Genomic DNA, 13,995 nt, shown 5'->3' with positions numbered 1-13,995 from the left:
AAATGGGGATGGGGTGTGGCCAGCAAGAGTGGGATCTGGGGATCTTTCATGCAGCCAAAAATGGCATTCGTGTTTGGAGTGAAGCTACACCATGTACACTAAGACTCTGGTCTAGACTTGTGCTTGACCTGGTCTGGACTAGGATCATAAAGACTATCAGCTACCTCAACTCATGATCACGTTATAGACAAAGGCCGAACCTATTCTAATGAAAATGTGTCCAAAAAACATTTATTTACCAACAAAGAACCTACTTTTTGAGAGACTAAATCTTTTTCAGGCTCAAAGGTTGGGGAGTCCCGGTGTGACGAATCAGAGGGAGACAACCAGAAAGAGAAGGACCCGGAGAAGGAAGAATAAAGCAGGCTCTAATGCCACTGTGGGTCAGGATGCAGGACCACGCAATGTGCAGTCATTGAGTTGCCAGACGGAGGACACTTGTCCGAGACAGGTCGACTCGTCTGGACCAGCAGGGGGTGGACTGGTCACAGCTCAAACACAGACCCTGAACCTCAAAGTGCGTCACGAAGAAACTCAGACACCAGTCTTGGTCCAAAAGACCCAGGAGACACAAACTGATGTTGGAGAAACATCAACAGATGTGAAAAGTGAAGACTCTACCCAGAATCCACCAGACTCCGGTAGTTCTGCTGGTGACCACGGGGTGGCGCCAAGGTCACTGCAGGATCCAGCTGAAGCAAAGCCTGCTCAGAGAAATCCCTCCGGGCCCAGCCCCACTTCACTACCTCAAGATAAGCATGGAGGACCGGTGTCATATGCCAGAGCTGTGTCAGGAGGGTTGAAGAGTCCATCACATGACTTAGAGAAAACATCCAACCAAAAATCGTAAGAAAAATGACACAAATTCATAGGAGGAATCTACATTCAGGTCGTCTCGTTTTTGAACTGAAGGTGACAAACTATTGCTTACTGTTCAGGCATCGCAGCGCTGAGATGGTGCCCCTCAGTGGCTCCACGATCCGTATTCACCTGTACGCACTTCTGGACAAGAAGTTCAATTTCAATCCGGACGAAGACTCACTGGTGTTTTACACCGAGGGCCAAGCCTATTCAGTGTCATTGGAGAGTTCATGGTGAGTGTGGTCATGAGAGGCACGTGACATTTTAAAGCCTATCGCAAAGTTTCAAATCGGGTCGGAAAATAATTCCTCAAAGGAGCCACATTATAGGGTCATCTATTTAGCACTTAAAAAATTGGCCATTGGTTGTTTCTTGTGTATTTTTTGTCACAATTTTGACCAAAAACTGGAAAAATTTGCATTTTGATTTAAAGGTGTTACACATTTGTGTGTAAAGAATAGTTTAAATAAAAGGTCTTTAGGTTAAAAAATGTAGAGAGACAAAAACCAAACGATACATAAAAGAGAGCTGGACAAAGTATATTGACCTTTGTGAGGTCAATGTGAAATATATAAACATAGAAAAATGAATACCAGCATGTAAAGGCAGGTTATCACAGTTTAGGAGTGGCAAATTGGGCTTAACATGGTGGTTGAGGTCCTTGTCTTTATTCATGCACTGAATGCGCTCAACTTCTAATGTATGACGTTAAGTTTTCAGAAAGACAAAAGCATTGTGATCCAAGCGAGTTTCTCTGTGGAAGAACGCCACCTGACGAGAGGACCAAGATTCATCTACCATTACAGAGTCAGGCGGCATCAGAGGGAATTTCACGAAAGTGCAACACGAGGATTTTTCCTTCCATATAACACCAACATCAGTGGTACGTTAACATAACCATTTTAAAGTCTTCCTCCGCTGACCTCAACTGTTGTCATGTCAGACTTGCACATATATGAAGGATTCATCGGTCGCTCAGTAAACTACTTCAGCAGTGTGATGAGCATGTTAAGCCTCATCGGGCCTCGGGCAGAAGAACTCTTTGAATGCTGGCAGTCGTCTGCTGCACTCCTTCTGGACACCATCTTTGAGAAATGGATCCCATCTGACCCAGAGAGCACAAAGACACTTTACAGCCACCTGCAATACTTCTTAAGGGATCTGGGCTCAGCACCGGACCGAGTGACGTACCCCCACGACTCATCCCCAGTGATAAAGGTGAGCCAGATGGCGTTTTAAGCTGAGGTTCACAATTTAGGAAGCAAATGTTTCTTAGAGATGAATGGAGTCAAGTTGAAAAGCAAACTTTAGTTGTAGTTACTAGTCACTACAGCCTTTATGTCAACCAACCACCAGGTCACAGATCATGTAGAAACAGCCCCCTCATCCGTGAATCTGACCAATTGTCAATGCTGTTTGCTTTTAGGTGGATGAGTTGGTTTCGAAGTGTCTGGTCCAGATCCTGAAAGGAGAGCAACTTGACAAATACCCAAGAATCTTCAGCAACTCAAATCCACTTATCCTGGGCTGCCAGGTGTTCCGGGTGACAACACAATTCCAGTTCTCACTTGGCATCATTGGTTTTGCAGAACTTTGTGTTCGGATGTCATCAGAAGAGGCTTCACACCCCAAAATGCTGGAGGAGCTTCTGCGCTATTATGGCATCATCACCCCACAGTGAGCATTGATTGTAACGTTAGCACATTTCACAGAGTCACTGTCAGGCCATTAGCTGTTGTCAACATAGCACCCTGCTGTTAGTAAATATACTGTTAGATAAAACACATTAGAGACTAGCACTGATATGTGTGAGTGGAATGATTCCTGTTTAACGTTCCAAACTGAGCCGTCTTTTTCCAGGTATTGCTATAAACTGTGTCAACGTGAGACTGACCCCTCTGCCACTGCCTCCTTCAGCCTGGTTCTCGCTCTCATCAATCGCTGCATACAACTGGCTGTGCCTGAGGTGGTGCTTCTGCTGCGCCTGCTGTTGGCTGTGAGACAGGCGGACGCTCACGCCGCCATGCTCGGACCCATTGTGGAGGAGAAGAATTGGTGTGGGCTGGAGGGAGTTGACTTTTACAGATTCAGAGACCTTATTCGGCACCATCCAGATAAACGATCGTATGTGGTTTTAAATGTGTTGTTTTGTAGATTAAGTGAAATCATTGTTGTACCACAGTCAACTGCATCTGTTGGATTTGTCAGAATTTTTTTTTATCCCGCAGGAGGGTTCTGCGCCTGATCCAAACTCTGGTGTCCAATGTGAATGAACCCCAGCAGCTACTCCTTATCAGCTGCTCTGCCCTGGTCCCGTTCCCGGATCTTCCTGCATACGCCAAACTGACAGGGATCCAAGTCGAACATCTGATACAAGGCCTGATGTACCGACTGCGAAGATGTCGGGAGGAAACAGTTCTCAAGCAGGTTGAGGAGAATCTAAAGGCAAGCAACAATCCCTGAAGTTCAAGTGACATTTGAGAGCGTAAACCCTTCTCCCCTGAAATAATTGAAATTATCACAAAGTCAAGGAATAGTTCCTTTGATCTTAAAGGTTGGAGGGAAAATTCTCCCAGGTGAACAAATAAAGGCTGAATTTTCATGGGACTAGGTCCTGCAGGTCTCCCATCACCATCCAAACACTTGTCAAGGTGCTTCCTCTCTGGGAAAGTCTCCAGCTCCCACCGCCACCAGCAAATAATTGAACTGTTTTCTTTAAATTACATAGCTGTTTTAGCTTCAAACCAGTTATGCTGAACAGTTTAACTAGCTATCTTGCATTGTGTGAAAAATAGTTTACAAAGTTCCAGAACACTTGTGAAAGGACTCTTGGTTTTAATTCTGATCCTCTGAACCAACCTGCCATTCCAGGACACGAAGAGAACTGTTGACCAGATCTTGCTGAAGCTGGACAACAGGCGTGATTGTCACGTGTGCAGGTTTGGTCATAAATGTAATTCTGGTGTTGAATGCAGATGTGAGTGGAGTTTGCACGGGTGATGGTGAAGCAGGTTACTTGGTGATCCAGAGGTGGTGGTAACGGCAGGAGTTTGGGGCAGACGATGAGAGGGGTGAGAGTTGAGATGAGGATCAGTCGAAGTTATGCAGGAATGGTGATTATTTATTTCCACAGTGGACTGTGAGTAGCCCAGGAAATGATCTGTTGTCATGATCCTGCTGTCACCTTCCATCTTGTCTCACACTTTCTGTCTTTCTACAGACTATATGGAAACATAAACCATGTCTTCAAGAGCACCGTCAGTTTGCTCCAGTCCGCCTGTGCCACTGCACGCCTGGTTCCGATGTACACTGCTGTCGTCTGCTGCTACCAGTTGGTGCTGAGAACTGCAGAGATCTGTGCTGTGACTGAGGAGGAGGTCTGGGTTCCTGTTTTGACCCTTTTTGAAGCAGATCCAAACTCTCATATCTTCCCTCTTTCTCTGTCCACCAATAATCTGTCGCTGGGTCAAATGGAATAGTGTCAGTAAGGATTCCGTCCTGTTCTTGGACTCTAGACATTCCTCAATTGACTTGTACTCACTACTCAATCTGATCTTAGAGATGTTCATACCTTTCCCCATAGTAAACAATGAGTTAGTGGTGTTAGTGTTAGTGAAAATAAGGATGTTGTTGCATATTTGTTGAGAATGTTTCACCACATTCGTTTCTTCAGACCTCCAATGAAGACCTGGCGCCTGGGCAGCTCAAGAAGGACCTGAGTCAGGTGCAACAGCTGATTCGAAACTGGAGACTAGACCTGCTGAAGAAAAAGCTGCTGACATCATCAGGGGAGTTCACTTACCCCGAAGAAATCCAGGTGACGAATGGTTTTCATGAGAAATTTCTATTTACACTTTTATTTCCCTAAACAAATGAGTATAGGAAAAAGGTAAGTCTTTACATGAAACTGATTGTTTTTTTTAAGTTAGCAAGTGCTTAATAATGACTAATGACTGACTAATATGCTGATAAGAATAAGTAGTTTTTTTAATGGCTATGTACTGTATATGTTCCTGAATCTTAAGTGTGACATTGACAGCAACTCTCCCCAAAATAGCCTCCCAGGCACCTTTCATCAGCATGTAGAGGAAGTTGAGAATTCATCAATGAGTAGCAATGATGTGTTCAAGCTTTGCATGTCTTCAGATTTGGGACTCCCTGATGAAGATCGAATGTACATTAGACGAAGTTACATCTGAGTGGAGGCACGACTGGAGTGAGGACCTGATGAAGAGGATTTCTCAAGTCAGCAGCATCTACTTTTCATTCTTCTCTCTTGTTTGTTACTGTGGACTAAGAGCATGCACTCTGCAGGTCAGTGATCAAGAGCAGGTCTTGCTCTGCTGTCTCCCGTCCTTGAAGACCATCCAGATGAGTCATGACAGGGTTCAGTCCTGTTTCTATGAGTCATGTCGCACTGCCATCGCTGCCATATGCCAGGTATGAAGCTTGATCTGCCCTCACTAGCTAATGCTACATAAACTACCAAGAATTGCAGATTGCAAGTCGACTTCATGTCTGTGCTTCTCCAGAGGGCACAAGAAGGCAACCTGATGCAAACCTTGAACTCCAAAGTGAAGAATGTCTCCCAGTTTGTCGTGTCTGAACTGCTCATCCAGTCTACTAAGAGATTCATGCACGACTCTGTCACTTGGCTGCTAGATGGACAGTCTGTTCTTCATGTATTGCTGACTACCACCGGTACTGAACCACAATCCCATGTTTCTAGCTTTAACTGTGTGTATGTCTTGCTCTTGGTACTTTGTAGTCAATGGAATTGGATGTCACTTAAAAATCCCAAAAAGAGTCTGTGTAGTCATCCAACACTTGGTCACATGATCTTGAACCTCTGTCCTCAGATGACTGGCGGTCCCTCCCTGTGGATGACGCAGCAGAAGCAGTAGTCCATCGTGGTGTGAACACACTTGGATCTCTGCTGGACTCACTGCTGCAGGGCCATGTCACCCTGAAAGACCTCCTCACATGCCTGAAGTACTCAGAGGAGCTAAGGAGACTCCACCAGCTGTGTATAAACTCCAACTTACATCATGACCTTTATGTGACATTTCAAAACAAAAGTGTAGTGTGGACAAAAAAACAACACTTGATGAAAAATAATAAAAAATTCAGTGGAAACAATTTCATAATCTGCGCATATGATTCACAGACAAGAAGAACTCACCTGCTATGAGTTCGGTGGATCTGGACCTGGTTCTAGCTCAGAGGCAGAGGGAATTGAACTCATTCCAGCAGCGACAGCAGCAGATGGACGTGCTGATAAAGATGATAGCAAAGGTGTCGGACTGTGTTTCAGGTGAGGAGGACCGGACTCATTACTCCTGGTGGTTCTGTTTGAAGAGGGCAGTGTTGACTGATGACACAACTCTTTCTCAGTTCCTGACCTCCAGGCCCTGGACGAGCAGCACAGTGCAGATATCTCTTCTATGCCCGTCAACAACCTGGTTTTGATCCACTCTTTTGACAAGGAAGGCAAACAAAGGACAATGGGAGGTCCGTCCCAGGTTTTGTGGTACAACACCAGCATCAGTACACTGAAGATGGCCACAGAAATGCTCAAACTGAAGGATAGCAGTCTTGTCCTTTCCTCCTGGGTCAGAAGGTTCTCAGACCTTTCGTCTTCCAGGTCAAAGCAACTCCAACTTACTCTTGTGCAGATCTGCAACAATGTCTGGACCCCGATCATGTCAGAATTCTTGCAGCTAGCTGTTGCCATGTCAACTGCCAACATCACTGTTGGGCAGCTGCAGCAGGTTCTGCTGGAGACGGGTGATAGGGGTCAAGGTGGGGTGCTGCGTAAAGAGCTGGTGATGATGACAGAATCCCTTTCTGAGAATGCACACTTTGATGCGAACAAGAACTGGGTCAAGGACCGCCTCGCTCAAATCGACCAATATCTAGTGCTGCGAGATGCAGCAGCTGCCGCTGATGCCATCCTGACCGTCGTGGAGGGACTGCGGCTCTCTGGAGACTTCTCCGAAATCCAATCACTACGACAAGTGGTATAGTTCTCTCTCCATCCCTGAACGTTTTCACTGAAAAACCTGATCCATTGGCACCATGGAGTAAGAAAAACCTGCCTGTATTAACAGAGAGAAGATCGTTTTCAGAAAGTGGCGCTGGGCTCCATCGGTGACCACCTCATCCAAGCCCAAAAACCACTTGCTGGCATGTCTGAACAGCAGCGGTTCTGTCTGGAGGCGTTCGCGTCCAGTCTGGTTCTGGTCCACTGGGTTAAAAGGAACTTGGAGAGTGAGATGTTCGACTTCCTCACTACACAAAAAAATAATGATTGATAGAAAATAAGCAACGTCTGACCCTCATTCTCATTTTCCATCAGACCAGAGTCATGTGAAAGTATTTGTGGAACTAGCATGTATCTCAGCTGGAGACAACGGTGTTGAGATTGACCGGGTAGTAAGTTTCCATGACGCTGTCCTTGGTTACGGACCGCTCATCTACTCCCTTCCTCCCAACACTGGACTGGACCAGTTCCTGTCGATGGCCGCAAGAGTTTGGGAGATGCAGCGACGTGACGACAAACTTGCGGACAAACTGGTACGAGTTTTGTGACATCGATGTAGATTGAAAGTGTAAGAAAGTAACATCGGTTTTGGTCAACAGGTTGAATCGACCCGCTGGCTTGACTGGTTGAAATCTCTGAAGGAAACTCATGGGTCGGTGGAGGAGTCGTCGTTGTCGCTTGTGGCGGCCATCATTGATCGTGGTGTCTTCCACATCTGCTGTTCAGACCAAAACACACAGAAGGTCTAAATGTGTGGCGATCATAACTAGGACTGATCACAGAGTTGCTGACTTCTTTCTCTTGTATTTACAGCAGAGACTACAAAACATGGTTCGCCTCATACTCACCCGGGATCAGGAGGTGAAGACTCTGAGACTGGATGAACTGCTGGAGCTCCAGAACAAACTCATGCTGATGTCATCACGAGGCGAACGCCACCACCATCAGGTCGACACCTTCTCTGAGGTAAGTCATGGACTCACTTGGTGTTTCAAAGACGTTATGGCATGAATATGTCAAAAAACAACAAAGATACTTGAAGGAACCTAAAACATATAATATCAGCTCACAGTGGTGAGTTTCACGGCTGGTCTTGTTGTCTGTAGGTCTTCGAGGGAGTCCAGCGTCTCGCCTCCATCCTCTACCAGATGCAAATATCTGGCAATTTTCTGTTTCGGGAATGCAAGATGCAAGTCCAATGCAGTCCAGAACTTCTCCTTCAAATCAGGATTGTGTTCAGCCCTTCAACTCGCCGGGAGTTCCATTACTCTGGAACCACGATGGGCTGCATTCAGCAACTTGCCCAAACTCTGGAACTCTGCCACAAGGACTGGACTTCCTACATCCAGCTAATGCGATCACGGTTCCATCTGATGAACCACTTCACCTGTCAGCAACTGGTCTATCTTAGTCACTGGTTATACCGGGTCTGTTTTCAGCAGAGCCCGGCACCACAGCAGCTCTGGTTCTTGCTACATCCTGTCAAACCTCAGTGCAACCTTGCAGACCTGAGGTATGCTTATAGTTGCGCAGAGAGTCTTGTCTCCCGGCTAAAGGCTGACCAGGAAGATGTCAAAATGTCTGGACAGGAGGACTTGATGGAGTTCTCCTCAGAAGATGAAGACCCAGGCAATTCATCAATGGTCATAAGTGAGAAGGGCGAAACACTTGAGGAGTTCTGGGGAAGGTTCAAAGCCAACATGCCACTACTCCTGAGAGAGTACCTGGACCTTCGTACTCTGGCGCACTTCCTGTCCTGCCTGGCTGACCAGAATCAGCTACAGGCCTTCAGGAGATTTCCAGCAGTCTTGCAGGAGGGAAAACCAAATCTTGTACTCTGTGCCAAAACAGACGTTCTGACCACGGTCCTGACCCTGTTTGCTTTTAGTGCAGACCAGCCGCTGCCCTCGTCTGATGAGGTTATGCTCTGCAGTGAGGACACAACAGCTGAGGAGGTGGAGTTATTCCTCAGACGAGCCCTGGGCCCAGCTTCTGGGAAGAATTGGAAGAAGATCTACTGCCTTGTCAATCCAGGGCTGCTGTGTTATGACGTGGGTTTTGTTCTGGGTCAACTCTATGAAGAGTTGGAGCAGAGAGCTGGAACACAGTACCGGCTGGTTATCGTCAGCCCAGTGGACCACCAGTACCGTTACGTACCCTCATTCTTCAGCAGTGACAAGGTTCAGATGGGTATCAATCCATCTGCCGCTGAGGTCCACAGGTATCTGCTACATCATTTCTCCCAGAGGTCGGTCCAACCAGTGTCGATGGACCGCCTCTCAGTCCTGGTGGTGTCATCTACTCGTCCTGCCGTAGGTGAGACCCAGCTGGCCGCAGAGAGCCCATTTGTTCTTACGTGCGGTTGATCATTTGGTTATGTCTTCCTTCATTTCTCTTTGATATGTGTGGTTAATAGGTGCAGTGTTTCTGATGAAGCTCTCCTTTTAATGTGATGGATTCCCTTTTCACTTTTGACATCAGTGTTTTCATGTGGAGGTGTCCTGTCTGTCCCCAGGAAAATCTCTTTATGTGAAACGGTTGGCAGAGAAAGAACTGCTGGAACGTCCCAGGGCGAAACTCATCACCATCAGACTCACAGAACCAAACATCAGCGTTGACTCATTTGTCCAAATGCTTTTGGGACAGCTGACTGTGTCGAGGGAACAGGATCCTGTTTTGCTACACATTGACACGGCAGTGGTAAGTACAAGGGCTTCTATCCACCAAATGTTCATTTTCTATACATGTCTTTCAAAAAGTCCTCTTTGTCGGGCGAACAAAGGATTATTTTACCTTATTCCTGGGAGAGTACTCTACCCATGGTACATCCCAACTGGGGTGTGGAAGTGTTTAGGAGAGTGAGCACTGAACTCATAGTGGTTTCAAACGGAGAAAGGAAAATAAACAAAGAAAGAGAGGGTTTTTCCTCATCTGTTTCATTTCAGGTCCGTTCTGGACTAGAGGAGGTCGTGTTCCAATTGTTGGTACTGGGATGTTTGAGCGACAGATACGGGATGCTTTGGAGGAAAAACCCAGCACACCTGATTATCATCGAGGTCATGAGACCCCACAGGAGGTCTGACTCCTCTCAGGTACAAAGCTTCTTAGAATCCTTTTCAACCTATATTTGTGTTTTTGTCAACAAACTCCAAAGCTGACTTTCAGATGTCACTGTTTTCTAACCTTAGTTCTTCAATAGCATAGAAAAAAAGTAAAGTACAGTAAAAATGTTTCAGCCTTATTGTAATGTTTTTCCTTGATTTGAAGCATTTGAAAACTAACAGACAACCCTTCATGTCCCTTAACTTTCTGCCACCATCAAAATTTCCCAATGTCATTGACGTCATTGATTTTGATGGACAGCTGTTGAGTATTGTTGGTATTATCTCCTGTAGACCAATGGGACTCTCCTGGATGTTCTACCAACTGTCAAATGTCAAGCTCCGAAAGAGGTGGAGCAGTTGTTGACCACAGGGAACCAACAAATGGGGTCCCATCGTTTGATTGATGGGACAGAGTTCAGCAGTGAGGGTATTCAAAGACCATACCAGTATTTGAAAATGTACAGACAAAACCAGAACTTAGACCGTTTCAACTATCAGGAAGGAGTCACAAGAGGAAGTCATGTCGACTGCCTCACACACCTTCTCCAACACTGTGGCATGAAAGATCCTTCCTGGTCTGAGCTGAAGAACTTTTCTCGCTTCCTTAATGTTCAACTGAAAGACTGTGAGAACTCAGTTTACTGCGATCCCGACTTTCTAGCCGGCCAGATGGCAGGGTTCAAAGGCTTCGTTGTCAAGTTCATGATTTTGATGGCAAGAGATTTTGCCTCACCTTCTCTGAACTCATCAGACCAAAGTTCCCGGCTACAAATCGATGAAGGTCTCGAGGAGGAGGTTCTTGCTGGCCTGACGCTCCGTAAACGCTGGGAGACTGAGTCCCACCCCTACATTTTCTTCAATGCTGATGGAATATCTATGTCTTTTCTGGGCTTCCATGTGATGGTTCCGAGAGGACAAACCTCACTCTGCGCTGTTGATCCCCGCAGCAAAAATGTTCTTCTCGTGAACGTGATGTCACAGAAGCTCTTCCAGGACTTACAGCGGCAAAGAATTTGTCTGACGGAGGACTTTGACCAGTTGCCACGTCCAGACAAACTGAGGCGTATTTCGTGCGTTGTCCGTGCAGAGAAGACAGACCAAGACTTTGATCCAGATCCTACGTATGAACTGACAGCTGACAATGTGATGAAGATGCTCGCCATTCACATGAGATTGCGTTGCGGAATTCCAGTAGTCATCATGGGAGAGACTGGCTGTGGCAAAACCCGGTTAGTACGCTTTCTCTGTGCACTGCAGAGGCATAACCGACCCACACAGAACATGGTACTTGTCAAGGTCCATGGCGGAACCACAGCAGAGATGATCTACAGAAAGGTGCAAGAGGCTGAGCTGCTTGCTGAGCAAAACACCCGCATCCATAAAATTGACACCATTTTATTCTTTGATGAGGCAAATACCACCGAAGATATTTTCGCCATCAAAGAAGTCCTGTGTGATCGCTCAGTCCGAGGCAACCCACTAAAGATGAGCGGTTTGAAGATCATAGCTGCTTGCAACCCGTACAGAAAGCATTCACCAGAAATGGTAGAACGTTTGGAACTTGCAGGATTAGGCTACAGAGTTAAAGCAGAAGAAACAGCTGATCGCATTGGTAACGTCCCCCTGAGACAACTGGTCTACAGGGTCCACCCTCTACCACCCAGCATGGCTGCTTTGGTTTGGGACTTTGGCCAGCTCAGTGACTCCACTGAGTACTCCTACATCCAACAGATTGTTTTGAGGGCCATGAGAGACCATCAGTTACCTGTTGACTGCTGGGACGTAGTGTCAAAGGTTCTGTCAGCCTCACAGAAATACATGAGGAGCCGGAAAGACGAGTGCAGTTTTGTGAGTTTGAGGGATGTGGAAAGGTCCATGAAGGTGCTGGTGTGGTTCTACAAGCACAGCCAGGACTTCTTTCACAACCACTCCCATCTGACCAACGGTGACAAAACTCTGAAGTGTCTGATTCTTGCTGTTGGGGTCTGCTATTATCCGTCCCTTGTAGCTAAAGAGGAGTATCTCACCACAATCTGCCGGTTCTTTCCAGTCGCCTTCTCTTCCTCAGTATCACTGCAGGAAGAAATTTCCAACTGTCAAGACTTCTTCCTTAAAAACATTAGAACCAGGGAGACCATTGCCAAAAATGTTGCCCTCAAGGAGAATGTCTTTCTCATGGTGGTTTGCATTGAGCTCAGAATTCCACTCTTCCTGGTTGGAAAACCAGGCAGTTCAAAGTCCCTCGCTAAAACGGTGGTAGCTGACGCCATGCAGGGCCAGAATTCTCACTGCAAACTCTTCAAGAAACTGAAACAGGTTCACATGGTGTCCTTCCAGTGCAGTCCTCACTCAAGTCCTGAGGGCATCATTGCAACATTCAGAAACTGTGCCCGGTTCCAGAAAGACAAAAACATGGATGAGTACGTTTCTGTCGTGGTGCTTGATGAGATTGGACTAGCAGAAGACTCACCTCAGATGCCCCTGAAGACTCTTCATCCTCTTTTAGAGGACGGAAGTATTGACGACCAACCTGACCCACACATGAAGGTTGGTTTTGTCGGAATTTCCAACTGGGCTTTGGACCCAGCAAAAATGAACAGAGGAATATTTGTGTCCAGATGGGATCCCAGCGAGGATGAGCTTGTAGAAACAGCCAAGGGCATCTGTTCGTCATCCAGACAAATTCTTCTCAAAATAAAACACCTCTTCCCAAGTTTGGCAAAAGCTTTTCTGGCGATTTGTGAGAAAACCTCAAAGAACCAGTTCTTTGGTCTCCGCGATTATTACAGCCTCATCAAGATGATCTTCACCGCAGTGAAGTCCTCACAACAGGAGCCAAATGACAGCCAGTTGGTGGAGGCAATCCTGAGAAACTTCAGTGGGCAGCCTGAGGGCTTTGATCCAGTCAGTTTTTTTCATGAGGTCCTCCAAAGTCAAAATGAAATTCAAAGGCCCAGCACTTTGCAAATGGTGAAGAAGAATCTTGAGCATGAACCTGAGCAGGAAAGCCGCTACCTGCTTTTGCTCACTACAAACAGCGCGGCCCTTCATACTCTCCAGCAGCAAATCTTCTCCAAGGGAGACCGTGTTCAGCCTGAAATCATTTTCGGCTCCGGATTTGCAAAAGACCAGGAATATGCCCACATCTGCCACAATGTGAACCGAGTGAAAACTTGCATGGAGACTGGACGAACCGTTGTCCTACTTAATATGCAAAATCTCTACGAAAGCCTCTACGATGCCTTGAACCAGTACTACGTCTACCTCGGCAAGCAGCAGTACGTTGATCTGGGTCTCGGCTCCCACAGAGTCAAATGTCGAGTCCACACAAACTTCAGACTGATTGTTGTGGAGGATCAGAAGAAGGTCTACGAGCACTTTCCAGTTCCTCTCATTAACAGACTTGAGAAACACAAGGTAGACCGCAGCACAGATCTGCAGCCATGGCAACGCAGAGTCCTTCACAAACTCACAGAGTGGGTGAAGGAGTTCACGTGTGCTTCGCTGGAGGATTTCCAACTGTCTGATGTTTTTGTTGGATTTCATGGAGATGCTTGTGCAAGTGCCCTCCTCCAGGCTCTGGAAAAGAAAATGCAAGAAAATAAAGAGAAAAAAGACAAAAGTTCTACCACAGAAGTGACAGACATGGCGGTTGAACCGGCGTCATATCAAAAAGCTGAGGACAGTTCCTCACAACAATATGGTGAAGAAGAATTAGAAAACAAACCAACAGACGGATCAGCAGAGGAAGACCTGGAAGCCCAAGTTTTCCAATCAGCCAAAATGTTCCTGCTCAACACTTCTTCTCCTGACGCTGTGATGAGACTCAAGTTTTCAGGTCTTACAGAGTCAGAGAGGGGAAAACTCCAAAGAATGTACTTTGAGCAGCATCATCAGCACTCTCTTCGAGACTTCCTGCAGGACTTTAAAGACCACAATCTTTCGTCCACAAAGTTCCTGGAGGTAACTACAGACATGTCCCATATT

At 46.4% G+C, this 13,995-nt stretch overlaps 1 protein-coding gene across 6 annotated transcripts in view; it reads left to right on the top strand.

Annotated features, from left to right (window-relative positions):
• The window catches only part of rnf213b (ring finger protein 213b), a 28,284-nt gene that overhangs the window by 1,359 nt on the left and 12,930 nt on the right, over window positions 1-13,995 (top strand). For 2 of the 6 annotated variants that reach the window (XM_053871414.1, XM_053871438.1), the window contains exons 3-26: window positions 281-846; window positions 939-1,094; window positions 1,575-1,744; window positions 1,805-2,079; window positions 2,288-2,538; window positions 2,722-2,985; window positions 3,090-3,306; window positions 3,733-3,800; window positions 4,082-4,238; window positions 4,535-4,678; window positions 5,008-5,106; window positions 5,176-5,301; window positions 5,394-5,562; window positions 5,721-5,888; window positions 6,029-6,175; window positions 6,256-6,881; window positions 6,972-7,131; window positions 7,220-7,437; window positions 7,504-7,647; window positions 7,718-7,870; window positions 8,011-9,220; window positions 9,420-9,604; window positions 9,850-9,996; window positions 10,300-13,971. In XM_053871414.1, the coding sequence (XP_053727389.1) occupies window positions 281-846; window positions 939-1,094; window positions 1,575-1,744; window positions 1,805-2,079; window positions 2,288-2,538; window positions 2,722-2,985; window positions 3,090-3,306; window positions 3,733-3,800; window positions 4,082-4,238; window positions 4,535-4,678; window positions 5,008-5,106; window positions 5,176-5,301; window positions 5,394-5,562; window positions 5,721-5,888; window positions 6,029-6,175; window positions 6,256-6,881; window positions 6,972-7,131; window positions 7,220-7,437; window positions 7,504-7,647; window positions 7,718-7,870; window positions 8,011-9,220; window positions 9,420-9,604; window positions 9,850-9,996; window positions 10,300-13,971 (9,492 nt within the window). The remainder of the gene's footprint in view (window positions 1-280; window positions 847-938; window positions 1,095-1,574; window positions 1,745-1,804; window positions 2,080-2,287; window positions 2,539-2,721; window positions 2,986-3,089; window positions 3,307-3,732; window positions 3,801-4,081; window positions 4,239-4,534; window positions 4,679-5,007; window positions 5,107-5,175; window positions 5,302-5,393; window positions 5,563-5,720; window positions 5,889-6,028; window positions 6,176-6,255; window positions 6,882-6,971; window positions 7,132-7,219; window positions 7,438-7,503; window positions 7,648-7,717; window positions 7,871-8,010; window positions 9,221-9,419; window positions 9,605-9,849; window positions 9,997-10,299; window positions 13,972-13,995) is intronic. The other 4 variants (XM_053871430.1, XM_053871422.1, XM_053871452.1 and 1 more) reach the window with 4 other exon arrangements.

Source organism: Synchiropus splendidus, chromosome 1 (assembly GCF_027744825.2).
Source record: "Synchiropus splendidus isolate RoL2022-P1 chromosome 1, RoL_Sspl_1.0, whole genome shotgun sequence".
NCBI lineage: Eukaryota > Metazoa > Chordata > Actinopteri > Syngnathiformes > Callionymidae > Synchiropus > Synchiropus splendidus.
Note: the sequence above shows the minus strand (reverse complement) of the source record. Positions and strands in the feature narration are given on the sequence as shown.